Genomic DNA, 20,000 nt, shown 5'->3' on the forward strand with positions numbered 1-20,000 from the left:
AGACAGACAGACAGACAGACAGACAGACAGACAGATAGATAGATAGATAGATAGATAGATAGATAGATAGATAGATAGATAGATAGATAGATAGATAGATAATGGATCTTAGAGAAGCAGAGTCTCTAAGAAGTAAAGATGGTCTACAAATTGTGGAACAATTTCAGAATAATGCTCCTCAACATCAAATTGCAAAACAGTTGAATATCTCATTATTTACGGCACATAATATCATCAAAATTTTCAAAGAATCTGGACAGAATTTTGGGGTTGTGTATAAATTAGACGTCTTTAACTGAAGGAGGATGTCGATTGTATAATCTGACCTGGAGAAATGCAGCCTGTTATTGAATTCATTCAAAATTGTAATGAGCAAAAATCATAAAACCTATCAAAATATGTTTTATGAGTTCCAGCGACACTCCTGACTCAGACGAGACCTAATTTTGGCCTTTATGCTCTCAGCTGCCTGTCATTCCCTCGCTGTGGAGCATCACACTACAGCAGACGGAACAGCTTGCATAGCGTATAGGGGGCAAAAGATCTAATTGTGAAACCACAACACCGTATGGTCCGAGCCTATCGCCTATCCATCATCCGCCTGGATTCAGTGTAAACATTTTGACTGGGAACGATTCCGCGAGCTCTTAAGGCCCCGCGAGTGCAGGGCAAAAAAAAAAAAAGTGTGAAACACGATTAAAAAAGTGTCCGAAGAAAAAAATCTGCAGACTTCTCAAGCTTTATCCCACGAGGTAAAATGAAAACATAAAAGGTGGCTGAGCGTCGGCTCACCACTCGTTTCTCTCTTTTGTAATCCGCTACTTTTATTTCCTTGGGTTGGAATTCATGGCAGAAAATTAAACTTTACTCTCGGCTCGGCCGCCACGTAGAGACGCATGCAGCGTGAAATTAAAGCTCGGGCCTCCTGCTTCTAATATAATCGCCGAGCTGGAGGTCGTCCAAGGTTGCAAAGCTAGCTGCTATTACATGGATTTTTTTTTCCCGCACGGAAAAAAATTCTGCGCTGCCTCGTTATCATGCATGATTGACCAATAATTGCCGAAAGAGAGATTCAGCCTAATGTATTTGGTTGTCGAGAGGATGAGGAGGAAATGCGTTTTCTCTCTTTATCCTCAATTCTTCCACTGTAGATTTTGAATACGCGTCTCCTCCGGCCATGTAAACATCCTGGTATTTGTTAAAAATAGCTATGAATTGGGATTAATCAGGTCTGAAGGCTTTCACCTCCAGTGTTTGCTCACGTTATTGATAAGGAGCTACAGCTCAGCCTGCAGGGGCTTCGAGTTTTGTGTATAATACACATGAACATGGATTGTTGTTTTTTTTTTTCGGCTTCCTACAAAAATCCTTTGCAATAAGCTAAGAAGATGATGGTTGCTCTGTCATTGCTTTTGCCATTGCTGGGATTCTGAACTCACCAGTTTAAAGAATCCAGAAGAAAAGCCAAAAATGATCAAGAAGGAAACCCAACAAATCCTTTTTAATACCAGAACTTCTTTACTTCATACTTCACTACTTCACTTGTGTTTTCCTTAAAAGATAAGGCTGTTTCTTACTCTAGAGACTCCAGAAAAACTGCACATTGGAGAGCTTCCACCTTCTGGTCATGTTTAGGTTTAGACATATCAGTTCTTTGTCTGATTTTGCACCTAATTCTTGCAAATTTTATAGCCAAATGTTTGAGCATAAGATTATGTGGAACATCCGGTTCCACATGTAGTTCCTATGTGCTGTTTTAATAAGATTCACTCTTCTGAGAAGATGTTCCACTAGATTTTGTGGAGATTCCTTTAGCCACAAGCTTGTTAGTAAAGTCAGGTACTGATGTGAGGTAAGAAGGTGAGGAGCCCTGGGGTGCATTCACATTAATCCCAAAGGTGTTTAATTGTGTTACAAGATCTAAAGCAGGAGATCTTCCACACACCTCCAACCCATGTAGCATAAAATAGCACTTGATGCAGCACAGATGATTACTCTCACCGGTGTAAAACGAATGTTTCCGATGCATGTAGTTCAACATTTTCAGCATGTATTTGACCTGAGATGTGATTTTTCATACTTAATTCCTCTCCCCGACCTTCACGTCCTTGCGGTTCAATAACAGAGGCCCGTGTTTACACCCAGGTGGCTCTTACAATGCAGGGCTGAGGCACGTTATCGATTTAATTAAACACGCATTCCAATGCACTCTGTTTTCCGTCTTCGCGAACTAAGAGCGTCCGAAACAAACGCGAGAGCTGTCCCAAATGTCTCCGTCCGCATCCATTACACGTGCCCCTGAGGCCCTTTCCTTAAAGAAGAGAGAAAAATCGCAGGTGTCGCAGGCTGGCCGGGTGAAATATCGGTCTAATAAAACAGCCATTTCCCTCAGCGAGCTGCTGAAGGACTGATAGGACACTCGGACGCCAGCAGAGTCCTAAAAGCCTCGCTCCTTACGCTTCCCTGGATCAGCGAGGTCGGTCTGTTACAGGCAGGGCGCTCTGATAACGCTGACACATCCGCTGAGGGCGCCGAGGGGTTACAGATAGCATCAGGGGAACAATTTAGTCTCTGAGATATTGTGTGTGTGTGTTTGTGTGTGTGTGTGTGTGTGTGTGTCAGTCATGGTTGGTAAGTGTTCTTTGGAAAGGTTGTCCGAGGAACATGTGGGTGTGGAGCAGAAAAACCCAGATGCAAACAAACACAACTCCTGATATAAAAGACGCCAGAAGACACTGATGATCATTTCCACTTTCTGTGTGATGTATATTTCCAAACTAGCTGTTCCTACAAATGTTCTTGAAGGCTTGTAGGAACAATAAATCAGGACATTTTCTAAGACAGGTTTTTTCAAATACACCATGCTAGGAAAACAAATTCAACGTAAAGGTCACGCTGCAAAGTCTACTCAAGGAATCAGTGGCACTGAGGCCAGTTTAATGCGTCTAACATTCTTAGTGTGTGTGTGTGTGTGTGTGTGTGTGTGTGTGAGGCTGAAAGAGAGATCGTTGCTGTGGCATCAGGCCGAGCTGAGATCCCAAAGGCAGGACAATCCATCTTTCCCCATTAGCACAGGCCACTGCTATCTCACTCATATTCCCCCGGCCGGCTGAGGAAACTGTTTTCCTTCGACTAATTGCGAACCGTGGTTGTGAGCTAGCAGCGCTAAGCTAATGAGACACACGGTCCCAGTGGCACGACTGGAGCTTTTTTACTAACTCTTTTGCCTGTGCGAGTCGGAGGGAGAAGTGCTGACTGGAATATGACCATAGACTTGTATAATTCCTAGACTCATATCGGATATCAATCCTGTTTATTCTGCTAATAACTGAACGATGCTGATATACCTTCTCGAGTTTGGCAAATCTCTGTTTGGCATAAAATCCGTATGCTGACACAAGTCCAATGGAGGCATTTGATTAATTTGCCCTTTTTATCCACCTTGCCCCCTTTTTTTTAAGCAAAGTGAATTAGCTAATGCCTTTTTTAAAGCTAGCAACTGGTAAAACGTTATTGTAGAAAGTTTCTTGATGGCAAAACCCAACAAAATGCTACTCGTGAAAGTGGCGGTTCGCAAATGGAGGACGGAGCCGGATGCAATCTGTTCAGTGATTAAAAAGGAGAGAGACAAGAACTAAAATTGGGCTTTAAAACACCAAAAACACAGAAAGAAATACGTGAGACACACTAAAACAGAGACAACCGAACTCTATCGACCGTTTTCGAGAGTAAGGATTCTCACAAGGCGGGAAAAGATCCTGCTAGCGTCCCAGCGTAGCGTAAAAAAACACAGAAACATTACATCAGCCTTTAAGTTTAAAATTACTTAAAATATCTTTACAAATTGTTTCGCTATCGTGCTCATCGTGAGATTGAAAAGTCTTATGTCGAACCATCATAATTTGGGGACTATCTATAGATGTTTGAGGAAATCTTTGCCACAGAAGGACATGAAGTGTCACTCCAGGTTGATCAAAAACAAAAGCAATCAAAAGCAATTTTCCACCTCTAGCACAAATTCCAGAGCCCAGAGGATGCACAGGTACATGTACCCCAGGAGATGGGACATGTAACCGCCTTACAGAGCATTTAATTGGGCAATCACAAAACTGGTACAGGATGAGTCATAAAAAATTCTCATCTTTTCTACCTATACTACTGTATTAGTGTTTAAAACACTAAAGGAACCTATACAAAAACCTCTGAAACACCAATCTGGATTTCAGGTCCAACGTAATATTGACCACCTGCTAACGAAGACACTGATGAATGCGCTAACCTCTTAGCCCGACCTTCATCGCTAAACGTCACCACTCCTCTGGGTCTCATTGCTAACGCAGTGGTTTTACGGTTTGTGGAAACAAAAGCAGGGTTAAATTGAAATCTCGCTTGCAGTTGAGAAAACTTCGCCCTCCGAGCACACCGTGACGGTACTTTGAGGGAAGGAGGAGAGCCGTTAATCATTTATGATAGTCGGTGCTCTTCAAGGCGCTCCAGCGCTCCCGTTTCCCCCTGACATTTAATTTGTCTAAAAATCAGCGAGTGTGCAGTCTGATCATGGTGTTTGGATGTAGCACGTAGCTTCTCCTCTTTTTTCTCGTCCTCTTTCACCACTAACACCCCTAAACCACAGGAAAATCGATTCAATACATACATACTGCGGTCATCCACGTGTTTACAGTGACCAGGGATTAAGCTCAGGTGCAATAGAAGAACTTGTGTAAGATGGAGAACAGGAGAGAAGATGTGATCAGACTGCATCACCCCCACACTCACACATGGAGGTGGAAGGTTTATTATTTGGGTTATTTTGGAGCAGAGAAGGTTCCAGAAAGTAAAAGATATCCAGAACCAGCTTTTCCAAATTTATCCACCTAGGAGAACGTTGCCTGACAACGCAGTCTCAGTGTGGACAGAAGGCCGAAACGGAGAGAAACATGCGTTTTTCAACAAAAACTTATCAGTGTGGGCACGGCCTAAATCTGTTATTCATACTAATGAAGGATTTTTCAATGAAAATAAAGTGGAACATTTGAACATTCGTATATTTGTTTGGTCAAAGGAAATCTTTATACCATTACATGACCTTATTTGTTGCATAGACACAAAAGGAAATTGCATGTAACTCTCGAAAAGCATAAAACACTACATGTTTCCACACAGGCACCGTAGATACCGTGGTTTGTATGATTCGGAATGATTTAGCTTCAGCATCAAGGTTCACTCTATAACTGTTTATGGAGTGTGAGAAGTTTGAGACTTGTCAGTCGAAGACAAATCAAAACCCGTTGGCAGTGATACAAAGCGAACCGAACGAGGCTGACGCTACGATATCACGACCGCGGCCGATAAAATCGATCACAAGCAAAACCGAGCAATTTCCATCAGGGATTTCCTTAAAGATCACCGATCCATTATTACAAAATAAACATCTCTGAACATTATTTGTTTGCTTGAGCTTATTGACAAGCTGTAACCACTTTCACATCAGACCTGGCAACCAGGACAAAGACAAACCATCATCTTCTATAAATGACCAAATCTATCATTAATGAATGCTAATCATTATCCCATCTGCTCTCTCTTCCCCTGCCTTGCTACTAAACACACCGAGCGAGAAACACAAAAGCGAGAGGCGTCGAGTCTTTATTTATTCATGATACACATCCAGGGGAAAATATTCAACTGTGCAGAACAAGGCCAGGATTTCAGAGCTATGGAGGAGCAGGATGTTAGAGCTATAGAAGGTAGTAATGATCACAGGAAGTGCGCCTGAAGAACTGAAGAGAATCAGGGTTTTGTGGATTCCTATGCAACTAGGATTTTGAGAACGCTAAATTATAATTCATTTCATTAACGGGCACAGCAGTTAAAAAATTACAGTATTTTATTATTTATTTAGGTTTGTTCCAGTTCCTAACACAGTTGTTTCTATAATAGATATACAGGGTCTTGTATTTTCAATACTCCATATAAATGATTTGAATGCCACATTGATGGAAGGAGACTCCCGTGTGAGTGCTTTATAACATTGGGTTTATAACACAATAGGCCACCGTACACAGCTTCAGTGTTAATGCTTTACATTAAAACGTTCACATTGTATTTTATCACTCATTACTCATTACTAATCATTTATTAATTATCACTCATTAATTATTGCCTATCAAATTTCACTCATTACTAATCAGGTATAAATGATCAATTATGACTAATCACTTTTTAATTATTACTCATTAATAATCACTTATCAATTATTACTCATTACTAACTAATGATCAATTATTACTCATCACACTGAGACTCTCCGTCTGCAGTTCCTACATTTCTAAATATCTGCTGGTTTGGAGCGGTGATGTGAATAGGTTTGGAGTGGGGATTTGAGTGGGTTTGGAGCGGGGATGTGAGTGGGTTTGTAGCGGTGATGTGAGTGGGTTTGGAGCGGTGATGTGAGTGGGTTTGGAGTGGGGATGTGAGTGGGTTTGGAGCGTGGATGTGAGTGGGTTTGGAGTGGGGATGTGAGTGGGTTTGAAACGGTGATGTGAGTGGGTTTGGAGCGTGGATGTGAGTGGGTTTGGAGTGGGGATGTGAGTGGGTTTGGAGTGGGGATGTGAGTGGGTTTGGAGTGGGGATGTGAGTGGGTATGGAGCAGGGATGTGAGTGGGTTTGGAGGGGGATGTGAGTGGGTTTGAAGCGTGGATGTGAGTGGGTTTAGAGTGATATGTGAGTGGGTTTGGAGTGGGGATGTGAGTGGGTATGGAGCAGGGATGTGAGTGGGTATGGAGCGGGGATGTGAGTGGGGGTTTGGGCGGTGATGTGAGTGGGTTTGGAGCGGTGATGTGAGTGGGTTTGGAGCGTAGATGTGAGTGGGTATAGAGTGGGGATGTGAGTGGGTTTGAAGCGGGGATGTGAGTGGGGGTTTGGAGCGGTGATGTGAGTGGGTTTGGGCGGTGATGTGAGTGGGTTTGGAGCAGGGATGTGAGTGGGTTTGGAGCGTGGATGGAGTGGGTTTGGAGCGGTGATGTGAGTGGGTTTGGAGCGGGGATGTGAGTGGGTATGGAGTGGGGATGTGAGTGGGTTTGGAGCGGGGATGTGAGTGGGTTCTGCTCCTCTGTGACCTTTGAGGCGACACACAGGCATGATTTTAGTGCATTGGAGTGGAAATGAAGCAGCAAACAGCCATCGGTAAAGTTAATGTGCAGTAACGAGAGACACGTACATGAGAGACACACGCACGCATACACACACACACACACACACACACACACACACACACACACACACACACACACACACACACACACACACACACACACACACACACACACACACGTCTCAACACTGCCCCCTACTGTATGTATACTGTACCCTATATAATATAAAGCATCAGACACTCCACATGCAGTTCATATTAATAATAAATGAATGTGGGGGATTAGTTGTAAAGTGGTAATCAACTAAAGACTGAAATCAACCCTAAAAACCATAAAACTGTACAGTTTTTTTTCTCCACACAAAAAAAAAATGCTAAAGAAATATGAAATAAAAACACATCATGAGAAAATCTGCACAGTTTTATTAATTTCTTCGTTGTAACAATAAATTCTTTAAAAATCTCTCCCAAACTCCCGAACCTCACCTGTGAGCGGTACAACGCACTCGTTCCCTTTAAAGTTAAATGAATTATGTGTTAAACCTCAGAGTTGCTGTTTTTGACACTTCAACCGTTTCCAACCAATCAACACTGAACCATGATGTCATTTATTAGTTACTTTGAGCTTTTACACTAAGTGCATATTACAGGTATGATATTATCACTCAACCCAACTGTGTACAAACTCATCTTACTTTTTTAAGGTTTGTAGCTTTTTTTTCCCCCCAAGTTATTTTCTCACCTCATGTCAAGGATCTGCAGTACGAATGCAATATTTGGTCAGAAGTTGCATGATGTTCGTCCTAAGCTGGAGCTGGAGTTGTCACACTGTGCTTAGGAAAAGTTTGAGTCCAAGTTTCAGGAGAGGCAAAAATATACTGTGTGTGTGTGTGTGTGTGTGTGTGTGTGTGTGTGTGTGTGTGTGTGTGAATTTACAGCATATGTGAATTGTTTATTGTTTTTGAGAGAAACATTAATGTCCCATTAGTTTCTATGCAACAAACTCGGTAATAAAACACTTTGAAGGTTTCCATCTCTAAATGTCCAGATGATAAGAAACTTTATTTTCATTAAAAAATCCTTCCTTATGAACATCTTTACACACTTTCACTTTCAGCACCTGGAAACTTTGTTTCTCCAAACATTCATCTGAAATACTTCTTCTTATAAAACTCTCCAAAGATCTTCTTTACTAGATGGAGTTTTCTTGTTCATCCCAGAGCAGTTCAGTAGGATTGAGGTGTGGTGACTGGGCAGGTGGTTCCATGATAGATATCACTCCAGACGTCTGTCTGTTCTCTAAATAACACTTACAGAACTCAGATGTGCGCTTCGGCTGATCGTCTTGTTGTCCCGGTGAAGTCGATTCCGACGAGCCACAGTCCAGACGGAACTGCATGGAACAGGAGTTGGTTCTTTTCACTTTCTGGAACCTTCCCTGCTCCAAAACATCCCTAAACCATTAATCCTCCAACTCCATGTGTGACTGTGGGGGTGAGGGAGTCTGATCACATCTTCACAAGTTCTTCTGGTAGAGGAAAAAAAAATGTAGACTCCACAGAACTTTTGCCTTTTACCGAGTTTGTTGCATAGAATCAAAAGGAACATGCAGTCAGAGTCTTAAACACCATAAAAGACACACTTTTGACAGACACTATATTCTCACTCTCCCTGTGAGAACTTAGCACTAATGTTTGACTTCCAAACTGAAGCTATTTCAAATACTTCTTTTCTCACTCTTTCACTTTCCGTCATCGTATTTTTAACAAGAAGAGAGAAACAGAGACGTATGTGCAAAAAACTGGACTCCCTGAATGCGGTCTACATAACACAAGTGTACAGAGGTGTGAAGGAATGAAGTACAAATACTTCACACGTTTGGTGGCATTCTTTCCTCACAACGCCGAAACCAACTCAAGTGTACGTCTTTTTTTTTATACAGATAGAAGCAATACATCATTTGAATCTGTAAAGGGTCTACTTTTATTTGTACAAACTTATAATAACAACAAAAACACTGTGCTCTTGTAAAATATAGAAAACAGACAGGGGGCGCTCTCTGCAGTCTCTGTCATCTCTTTTCTGTCATCTCTTTTACACACCTCACAGACATAAATATACGAATAAAAAGCGTGAAATGTCTTTTAAATAAACCGATTCACATCGAATACAAATATTTTCTGATTATTTAATCCGTATGGAAGTTAGAGGTACAGTTTCGCCGGTATCACCTCATTAACCGTCCGTGTGGAAACATAGCAAAAAGTTCCGTTTGGTGTCCTGATGATTTACGTCATTTAAAACACCATCATTACTTTTACACAAAACTTTTACAAGAATATTTTGTCCTCATGCTCTATGTTGAGTTTGGTTTAACTAATAATAATCATACATTTGCATAAAGCACCAATATTGATTAGAGAATTAGAAACAAATTCCTTGTACATTTAGAACAGATAAAAATGTGCGATTAAATATGTTAATCGATTGACAGCCCTAATATTAATATAACTCTAAAACAGGAAGTAATAATGACTGAAGTACAGGTCAGAACCCAAACTTCTTTACTTTAACTCGAGTAAAAAAGTGTAGTCAGAACTTCAACTTTTACCAGAGACTTTTAAAGCATGAGGATCTGTACTTTTACTTAAGTAAAGGATGTGTGCACTTTTGCCACATCTGCAACTGTATGAGACTCTTGTCTGCTAGGTAGAGATCTTTAAGCTTCAGAAAGCTGGTGTGTGTGAGCAGTGTGAGCTACAGTACTAAAGCGCTGCCGCATCACTCTCGTTACGGCAAGATGAAGCGAAGGCTCGATCTCATTCATTTTAAATCATAATAAGGTGAACATGCGACAGTGCATTTATGTATGAAGGTGTATGTTAGATATTTATTAAACCCTATGGAGCGAGGCGTTCAGTGTTGGCTTCACTTTTCTCTCTCATGAGCAAAGCATGAAAAAAAACCCCCCAAACTCTCAGATTTTCCTCGGAATGATCCAGTCGAACACACAACACGTGATGGCAGAGAACCGATTTTATTGGGATTATTGATGATTATTGATTTTTCACTTCCTGTCATAAAAAGTCATGTGAGAATGAATTTGCATACGGTTCATACATTTTCCCCAAAACCACAAAGTTTAATGCATCAAACAAACTGAATCTGAGCGCTGGATAGCGATGAAAAGACTCCACTGTTTTCTTGCACTTTGGGATGAATTGCGTCAGTTAAGTGAATAGCATGACATCATGATCACACACACACACACACACACACACACACACACACACACACACAGATACACAGATACACACACACCACATGGAAAAACCCTAAAACTTCTTAAACACACTGCACAAGTGTGAAACGAGAAATAAAACCTTTATACACATACACCAGATTTTTTCCATCTAGGCATTCACACACACACACACACACACACACACACACACACACACACACTTAAGTGCACTCTTGCAAAATAAAACAAGCTGCCTTTTAGAAAACCCGGCCCCATTCTTTCTCTCTCTCTCTCTCTCTCTCACACACACACACACACACACACACACACACACACACACAGGCAGGCAGTTTAATAGGTCATACTCATGTATGAAGTTAATAGCTTATTAAATAAAAAGTCTACAACAAATACAAGTAGCGGTACGGATCAGGGCTGTGTTCCAATAACACCTTCATAAACACGCCCTCGTCGACTTCCCCCAACTCTTCACCCGTCGCTCGAATCCTAGACATTGTGTTCACTGTTGTTTCACAAACATCGAATTGAGACTTTTACCCAGAAAACACATACATTTTTTCTATATGAACAGGTGCCAATACTTTTTATAATGCGCCTTCGCCAACCCAGGGGTCGTATCTGCGTTTTTTCTACGTTATCTACGTTTTGACTGAGGGGTTCAGAATACAGTGCATCAGTAACATGTTGTAGTTTAAATAACCTCACTAGCTAGTTTCCATACCACTACACTACACACGTCTCTACTGCTACAAGCGGCCGCACGTCCGTCACGCACGAGGACACGTCCACGAGGATGTGGTATAAAAACGTATCGCAAAGCGGGAATCCTCTATTCACCTGAGCAAAAACATCTACACACACACACACACACACACACACACACACACCTCTACACACACCTCTACACACATGGTGCAAAACCCTCTTTAAATCTACCTCACAATTTAAACAATAATAAAAGAAAAAGATTATATTTAATATCAATAAATTAAAGTGTTGAAGAAGGCGGAGCCTGAAGAAGTGCTACTGAAGGACGAAAAGCAGCTCGGAGCTGCAGAGATTATCTGCATAATGAAGCAGGAAGTGCTGAAGATGCAAATAGGGTTCGTTTTTTTTCCCCCCAGAGAAGCAGATACATTTTTTTTAAAAGTGCCAATATTTTTCAGACACACACGTGGTGCTGAAAGATGAAGTGAAGAAGAAGGACGACGCCAAACCGAGACCCTTTACAGATAGCTGAGGTCTGTGAAGTCGCAGTCGAATAGTTCACTGATGCCCTCATAGTCCTCCAGACCGAAATGGTAGTCCTGCGTGTGGGGCGGAGACAAGCTGATGAAGCTGAAGGGATCTGAGCCGGAACCGGGACCGGCCCGGTCTAAAAGAAAGTCTGATGATCCCAGGGTCAAGGGGTCGAAGTCGGCCATCTCGCTGATACCTGGGAAAGGGTCCAGCATTGACTCTGGAAACAGAATACATCATTTAGTGTGTGTGTACATATTTTTATAACTCGAGACAGGAAATAAAAATTGGAAGAAAAGGAAGCAGCAGAGCTTGTTGTTGCCCCTGGTGCCTCAAGTGCCCACCTGTCTCATTTACTAAAGGAAGAGGGGAGGTGCTTGGGAGCATCGCCAGTGTCGAGGATCTCACATCCTGTGGAGGAGCAGGGCTTTGAGTGGACGATTTAGCAGGACTGCAGCCTGTTACAGGACTACAAACTCCAGAGCTGTCCTCAGGACACAGGAACACATCGATGGGTCCCTCAGTGCTCTTCAGGGAGATCTGGTACCCCTGTGCAGCCAAATCATCAGTCAGGACAAAAGCAATTCACTTCCTTTTTATTTGTTGAACAATTAAGGCTCAGGTTCTGACTGAAGCTCTGTGAGGAAAATCCTGGGATTTAAACTTACAACCTTCAGATAACCAGAATGAATTCTTATTACCTCGCTGGGCTCGCTGACGGTCATCTGTGTTTCGGGCGGGGCTCGGATCACGATGACGATCTGATCCGGAGGGTCTACGGTGCTGCGCAGGTCCTGACATCTCACGTACCCCAACGTGAAAAAAGAGTTAAAGATCACTGTGTACTGTGAACCTGTTTTGAACCTTTTTTTAAAGACCTGAGTTTTAATCGCAAGCAAGCTGTAAAGTAACACACACACACACACACACACACACACACACACACACACACACACACACACACAGAGGAAGGATATATTTTATTTTCTGAGTCCTCGGTGAGGAGGCGGAGCTGCAAACTGGACTTGCTGATAAGTTCATCCAATTTGTCTTCAGCGTCGGACAGTTCAGACACTTCCTTCTGTAACTCCTGATGGCGAGCGACCGAGGCGCCGTCGATACGGTTTCCACTGTAACACACACACACACACACACACACACACACACACACACACACACACACACACAATCGGTAAGCAGGTCCTATTCATATCATGTGTGTGTGTGTGTGTGTGTGTGAGAGAGAGAGCTAAAACTCACAGCCACTGAATGTTGTTCTTGGATTTCTTGGAGATGAGATGAATGCCCTCGAGGACATTGGTGATGTCATAGATGCGTCTCTTTTGGACATCCAGCACCTGTGAGGCCCAGTTCAGGTCCACCACACCGTCTGTAGACTGAGAGAGCAGGTCCAGGAAGCGCTTGGTGGTGAGGTTCAGGGACGTGTCATAGCGGGATTTCTCCGTGCTCAGCCGAGGGACTGAGGAGAGAAAGACAAGAGCATTGACACGGCTGAGTAACCGGGAACAGCATGTAGAGTAAAGAAAACATCAAAATAACACCATATATGTGTGTGTGTGTGTGTGTGTGTGTGTGTGTATATATACCTTTAGGACGTCCAGGTGTGGCAGGAGGAGCAGGACATGGAGGTGGAGGTCTAGTTGTGCTGATGTACTGGTGATCATTGTCCAAATCTAACTTCCTCTTCACCTACACACACACACACACACACACACACACACACACACACACACAGTCAATTATTCAGCCCACCCTGTTTAGAAGCAGATAGAAAAGGAAGAAATGAAGAATACAATGATGAACAGGACGTTGAGAAAAAAAAAGAAAGGTGGAAGAGGAAGAAGACGATGAGGATCAAAAGGGAAAGGAGGAGGTGGAGGATGGGAAAAGGGAGAAGTGCAGCAAGGAGAAGAGAAATAAGGAAAGAAATGCGGAATAAAAACCGAGGAGTTTAGAAAGCAAAGATGGTGAAATGAACAGGTATAAATTGAGTAAGAAGAGAAAGAACAAGTAGAGGAAGGAGAGTCGAATGTAGAAGTAGTAGAGTGAGAAGAAAGGAGAAAAGTGTCATTATAACCTCTGACCTTCTGATCAGGAACGTTCAGAGCCACTACTGAGTGTGTATGTGGGAACAATAGGTGGTATGATCTCTGTTTTGCCCTGGTGTGTTTGTGTTTGTGTAGGCGTGTGTTTGTGTTTGTGTAGGCGTGTGTGTGTGTGTGTGTGTGTGTGTGTCTGTAGTACCGGCGGGCGGCCCGGCGCCGTGTCTCTGGACTGCTGTGCCCCGGACAGTGCGGTACTGTGCGGGTGGAGAACAGCAGCAGATCCCCTCCTGCACTCCGGGGTTGAAGAAGCTCCACACCGCTGCACGCTGGAGAGATGATGACGATCTGATGATCTGCACTCAGGTCGATGCTGCCGCTGTTCAAAAGAGTCTCAAAGTCCAGCAGCAGATCCTCCGAGCTATGAGCCGTAACCACCGTGTCGGTCATCCCGGATCCGTGAGCGTTGACCTTCACTTATATAAAAAACAGCTATAATATCGGGTTCCTGTGAGTTCCACTGAAGAGTCTGATGATGACGATGATGATGATGAAAATACAATAGACTAAAGTTTAGCTGGATGCTTTCGACACGGATATAAATGACCCGTCTGATCACTAATCTGAAGCACCTAATGGATTTTTATAGTCAAAAGAGATTTTTAATATCTAGTTAGATTTCAGGAGAACGATGTTATAAATGTGTAATTACAGCAGCACAGTCACATGACTTCAACTCAAATCTCCTTTGTTTTGGTCTGAAAGTCTGAACCACATGCAGGTTAAAAGATTAAATGCAAAAAAGCTGCAAATATTATTTATATTAATATTAATAATAATAATAAACACTCTAAAACACAATATCAATACACATAATCATTTATACATTATTGATTATAGAGACTCTGAGAGGAAAAAGACAAACAGGCCAAAAAACAGCAACTTTTTTCTTTTGCTCATTTTCACAACGCTTTTGTTCAAACTTGCAGGTTTTTATGCAGAAGAAGGTTTGAGAAATTAAAGTTGTCACTGCTCAGAAAAAAAAGCTGATGCAGATGAAGATCCGAGAGCAAAACAAAGACTCTCAGGTCTTCCTGCAGCTCGGTGATGTTTCTCAGCTCGATCAGGAAGTTTGATCGGATTTGGAAGAAACAATGCAGAACGAGAGCTTCATCCACAGCTCGCAGGTGTGAAGATAAAACCTCCAGGAGCGTTCGGATGTCCCTCACGACCGCTTGCAGAGTCCATCGGAGTCCATCAGTCGGCCCCCGGGTCTTTTCTGCGCCCAGACGCCCAGACGCTGCGCGCGCTTGTTTTTGTTGTCGCTCCAGCTGATCGGAAACGAGCTGACTTTTTCACGCGCCAAATCCTACTTTGCCGCGAAAAGTGGCACGTGGCCGAAACGAGTGAGGCGATTGGCTTGAGCGCGGTGCGCCTTCCGCGCCACGTCACACGCTTCCGGCTTTCTGATTGGCTACGCGAGTTTGTCACTCATCGATGGGAAACAAAAACACGCAGCCTCCATTTTGGCTCCGATTTTCTATTTAAATAAAAATAAGACTAATGAATGAAACGAAGGCTCAGAGTTGAAAATGTTATATTTTATATACATTCCAACGCCACGCGGTGACGCAGTGGTGTCTTTTCAGGGGAAGGTTCGCACAAAATGCGCCAACACAGTCGCCCGAAGACGTCAACGTGACCTGATTTGCATATTCATGATTCGTTCAGCTCATTAGCATAATTCAAGACACAAACAAAGAAGTCACTTTAATAACACGAGGAAAAAAATTATCAGGAAGAAAACAGAATAAATAAACTTATTTAAAGCCCCAAGCGGTTATTTTATATTCGTCACATTAACGCAAACAAAAACGTTAATTTACTTCCAATATCTGATATACTGATATATATATATATCTTCTATTGTTTATACTTTTATTTATCAACTCCTTTTTATCTTAAATTCTATTCCTTTTTTATGCTTAAATGTTGGACAGTCATAAAAAGCATTTCACTGCATGTCGTACTCTGTATGTTTGTGTATGTGACAAATAAAATTTGATTTCACTAATGACTAATGCGCTCTCTGACCCTCCAATCAGAGGACGTGAAAAAGTTGATTGGACGCCAGCTAGCGGGCCTCAGATTGACTAAATTGCAGGCTGATTGGTTAAAACAACAACTTCAGGTAACATACAGCTAAAACTAAAAAAAGCCTGCAGGTGCTCACAGTGCTGGCCTCAGTGAGGTGATGTCTGAAATCTGATTGGATAGAAACTTCTACGTAAACTTTCACTCGATGGCGAAGCTATGAAATGAATAGAGAATGGACTATTAGGGGAAATTTATTACATATTCATAGACATAATATATTAATAGTCTAAAAAAACTTTCAAATATCTACTTAGAATTCATGATATCAATGTTGTAAATGTGTAATAACAGCAGCACTGGAGCTCCATGTATTTATTATATATGCAGGCTGACGTTACTGGAATGAATTCCAATCGTCACGTAAGTTTTAATTGTCATTCCAGCCACATACAAACAACATTCCTCTAAGACAACACAAGTTAACAAAAACAAAACACAAAACAAACTGGGACACGACATAAGTGCATGTAGAATGTAGGAATGATTTGTTTCACATTTATATTTATATTTACATATATCAACACAGGTTCACTAGGTTGCAAATTTAGAATACATCAACCTAAAAAGCTGGAGGAATTAAAGCATTTTTTGTTAACACACAAACAAAAAACAACAAACAGTTTTGGATTGAAAGGCTTAACCACATGTAGGTTAAAGATTAAAGCGACATGCTGCAAATAATATTCCAAAACACAATAAATCAATAAAAAAGGTGATGAAAAATGAAGATCTGAGAGCACAACAAAGATTTATTTTCTTAGGTCTTCCTGCAGCTCGGTGTTGTTCTCGGATCTGACCACAAGGTGTCGCTGAAGCGCGAGTCGCCGCTCAGGCTCCTGCTGGAGGAGAAGAAGACGCAGGTCAGTGGTGCTGCTGCTCGGGTTTAGGGCTTCAGTGGTGCTGGAACTCCACCGCTGTCATCATGTCGCAGGCGATTTTTGAGGTGTTAGAAGGTGAAACTATTTTTCTTATTATTTTTGGCCACTGGGTTGAGGTGTGTTTGTGTGCGCGCGCGTGTGTGTGTGTGTGTGTGTGTGTGTGTGTGTGTGTGTGTGTGTGTGTGTGTGTGTGTAGGTTTTCCCTCTTCCGTGTTTTTCTTCTGGGTCCCAGAATAAACACATGAACACAATATTAAATTCTTCTTATTGCATTTAAATTAAGAAGGGAAATTAATTAATTAATTAAGGGATTATTTACATTCATTCATTCATTCATTTATTTTACAGTCATTAAATCACTATATATTTTTTTCTGTCTACTGTTTGTTATATATATATATATATATATATATGTGTGTGTGTGTGTGTGTGTGTGTGTGTGTGTGTGTGTAAAGCTGTTGTAACGCTCATCTGATCTGTAAGAATGCACTTTTCTTTGTTAAAAATCAGCACTGATGTATTTAATATGTAACTGATTGAAATGAATCTGTTTCTCAGGAATGGACAATCAGACTGTTCTTGCTGTTCAGTCGTTCCTGGATGGTCAAACCGGCGTCCCCGATCACAGCAACCAGAACGTCTCAGGATCCGCCATCCAACCAATGGGTGAGTACAATCGAAGGGCTAATCACATTCACCGAGGAGCATCGGATCTTCAAGCTCCTCAAGGAATGTGGTTTCAGTGTAGGCTTCAGGATTACCATCAAGTTTCCTCTGAAGCTGAAGGATCTGGAAATATCACAGGAAATATCGTTGCTGTTTGATTGTGCTGATGGTGATCACAGTGTGGTGATTGGTTGGTTTTCTTTCTATTTTGTGATTTTTTTTTTTCATGTAGATATTTGTATAGTTTCTGATGACTGTATAAATGATGATATAAATATTCAGATGTTCCACTTTATTTGAATTAAAAAATCCTCCCTAATCATGAAGAACAGCTGTACACTTCGCTCCTCCGAACGTTCAGCTGAAAAAACGTTGCCGTGCCTCGTGTAAAACTCACCGTGGATGTTGTTGGAGATCTTTCTTGCTTGTGTTCATTGCTGAACAGTTCGTCCTCGTTTGCAGATGATGATGATGTGTTCCTGTGTGGGAAGTGTAAGAAGCAGTTCAACTCGCTGCCGACGTTCCTGACTCACAAGAGGGAGCAGTGCCAGCAGAGCGCCCCCTCGCTCGCCACCGTCTCACTGGCGTCCAGCAACACCTACACACCCGTACCCTCGATCAGCACAATGCCACAACCACTGACCAACAGACAGGTACCTTCTCTCTTAATACACACCAAAACACAACGACAAATGAAACAGGTACAGGTGACGTTTATATGCATGCTGTGTGCTGGAGAAGACCGGACGCTGGAGATAAATGGGTTTTTTGTTCCACACATGCAAACAGACACTGGTATGGGGGATTTATTCCTGACAGGTGGAGGTACAGGTACAGTAACTTGTACAGGTGATCATAACTCATGCTTGAAAACAAACAGGGAACATTTAAACCACCAGTGAGAAAGCTGGTATGGGTACTCCTGGTACTCCTTACAAGGACACGTGGTTTTGATGCATCATCTAAACGCAGAGGAACCCTGAAGAACCCCAGAGGAACCCTAGAGCAAAGTTTCCAGCTAACTGGTGATGTTACACAACCAACACAGGGTCACTGGTCATGTTAACCAAAGAAAGTGAACCGGTGATGTAACAAGATTCATGAAAATGGTACTATTGTTGGTACAAAGCCAACATAAGGGTATATGGGATAAATTTAAAACTAAGACAAAATCTAAGGGTTTGTATTTTTTTCCTTATTTAGGTGTCGACGTACATCACAGTGCCTCCGTCTCCTCTCACACACACACTGGTGCAGGGGAACGTCCTGGTGAGCGATGAAGTTCTCATGTCTGCCATATCAGCATTTACATCCATGGACACACCGGCCACAGCTATGCAGGTGCTCTCGCAAGCACACACACACACACACACACACACACACACACACACACACACACACACCATTTATCTGCCATCTTTGCTGATATTCAGTATCACTATTCAAAGCTTTATTCAATAATTTAGAATGTTTTGTATTTGTCCACTCCACAGAGCAATCTGAGCATGCCCAATGCAGTGCCGTACCTGCAGCACCACCCCCAAGCATCCCAGCCCCTCTCACTGCCCCAGGCTCCACCCCTTTCTGCCCAGGTTCCCTCTAGTATCAACAGCTCTGTAGTCCAGGTTTATAGCACACTGCCCCCGATGGCCGGAGGAGGAAACGCAGAAGGCCACACACTCTGCCTCCAACCGTTCCATTCTGTTCAGGTGTGTGTGTGTGTGTGTGTGTGTGTGTGTGTGTGTGTGTGTGTGTGTGTGTGTGTGTGTGTGTGTGTGTGTGTGTGTGTGTGTGTGTTAAAGACAGAGATGAGGTTACAATAGACTCTTCTCATCTAATCCATTATTTTGTTGTGTTTTTTTCTTCTCTCTTTCTCTCTCTCTCTCTCTTTCTCTCTCCCTCTCTCAGGGTGGTGGTCAGTGTGTGGACAGTCAGAATCCAGCGTACAGCAGCGCTCCTGTTTACAGCTCTGTTAAACCGCTACAGAAGCCGAAGAGCTGCAGCAGCACCGTGGCTCTGAGTGATCTGGCCGAATACGACAAGGTCATCATCCCCAAAAAGACCCGCAACTCCAAAAAAGGACACGACGGTACAAAATTGAGCTTCTTTTCATTTCTTTTAACGTTTTTATTTCCCTCAAACACTCAGAGGCCGGAACTCATGTTTTGACCGGGGACAGAGGTCATTTCTGAGCCAGAAAAACTGAAACAGATTTGGACAAATGAGATTTTTCAAGGCATTTAAGATGTGTGAAGTGATTTCATTGTCCAGTTTAAAAAGTCATATATATATTATACCTTTAAATTCAGTAAACCAAAAAAATATCAATGAATATACATTATAGAACAGGGATGGGCAACTTTTATAGTGATGAGGGCCAGCATTTTATTTTCTCCCTCATACCAGGGGTCCAGATTCTAATCCATAATTCTAAACACATTTTATATCATTTCTCAATTTACTCTTTATTGAGCGGAACAATAAAAAGAACTTCAAAGTAATATAAAAGTTATAAAGGGTCGTTCACCCCTCAACTAAAAAGAACATTTCATCATCATTTACTCACACATATGTTGTTC

General features: G+C 42.2%; 2 protein-coding genes across 2 annotated transcripts in view; one reads left to right on the forward strand and one right to left on the reverse strand.

Moving 5' to 3' along the window:
- Positions 1-10,171: 10,171 nt before the first annotated feature.
- e2f1 (E2F transcription factor 1) lies at positions 10,172-15,474 on the reverse strand. The gene is given in 8 exon segments (XM_046869421.1): positions 10,172-11,877; positions 12,002-12,206; positions 12,359-12,473; positions 12,635-12,787; positions 12,918-13,137; positions 13,265-13,367; positions 13,923-13,987; positions 13,990-15,474. Coding segments are annotated over 8 exon segments (1,275 nt in total). The 5' UTR covers positions 14,171-15,474; the 3' UTR covers positions 10,172-11,644.
- Positions 15,475-16,675: 1,201 nt separating this feature from the next.
- The window catches only part of znf341 (zinc finger protein 341), an 8,733-nt gene continuing 5,408 nt past the window's right edge, over positions 16,676-20,000 (forward strand). Inside the window, exons 1-6 of the mRNA XM_046869417.1 lie at positions 16,676-16,830; positions 17,314-17,421; positions 17,884-18,074; positions 18,625-18,762; positions 18,915-19,130; positions 19,330-19,510. Coding sequence (XP_046725373.1) covers positions 16,800-16,830; positions 17,314-17,421; positions 17,884-18,074; positions 18,625-18,762; positions 18,915-19,130; positions 19,330-19,510 — 865 coding nt within the window. The 5' untranslated portion in view covers positions 16,676-16,799. The remainder of the gene's footprint in view (positions 16,831-17,313; positions 17,422-17,883; positions 18,075-18,624; positions 18,763-18,914; positions 19,131-19,329; positions 19,511-20,000) is intronic.

Source organism: Silurus meridionalis, chromosome 16, assembly GCF_014805685.1.
Source record: "Silurus meridionalis isolate SWU-2019-XX chromosome 16, ASM1480568v1, whole genome shotgun sequence".
NCBI classification, from domain to species: Eukaryota; Metazoa; Chordata; class Actinopteri; order Siluriformes; family Siluridae; genus Silurus; species Silurus meridionalis.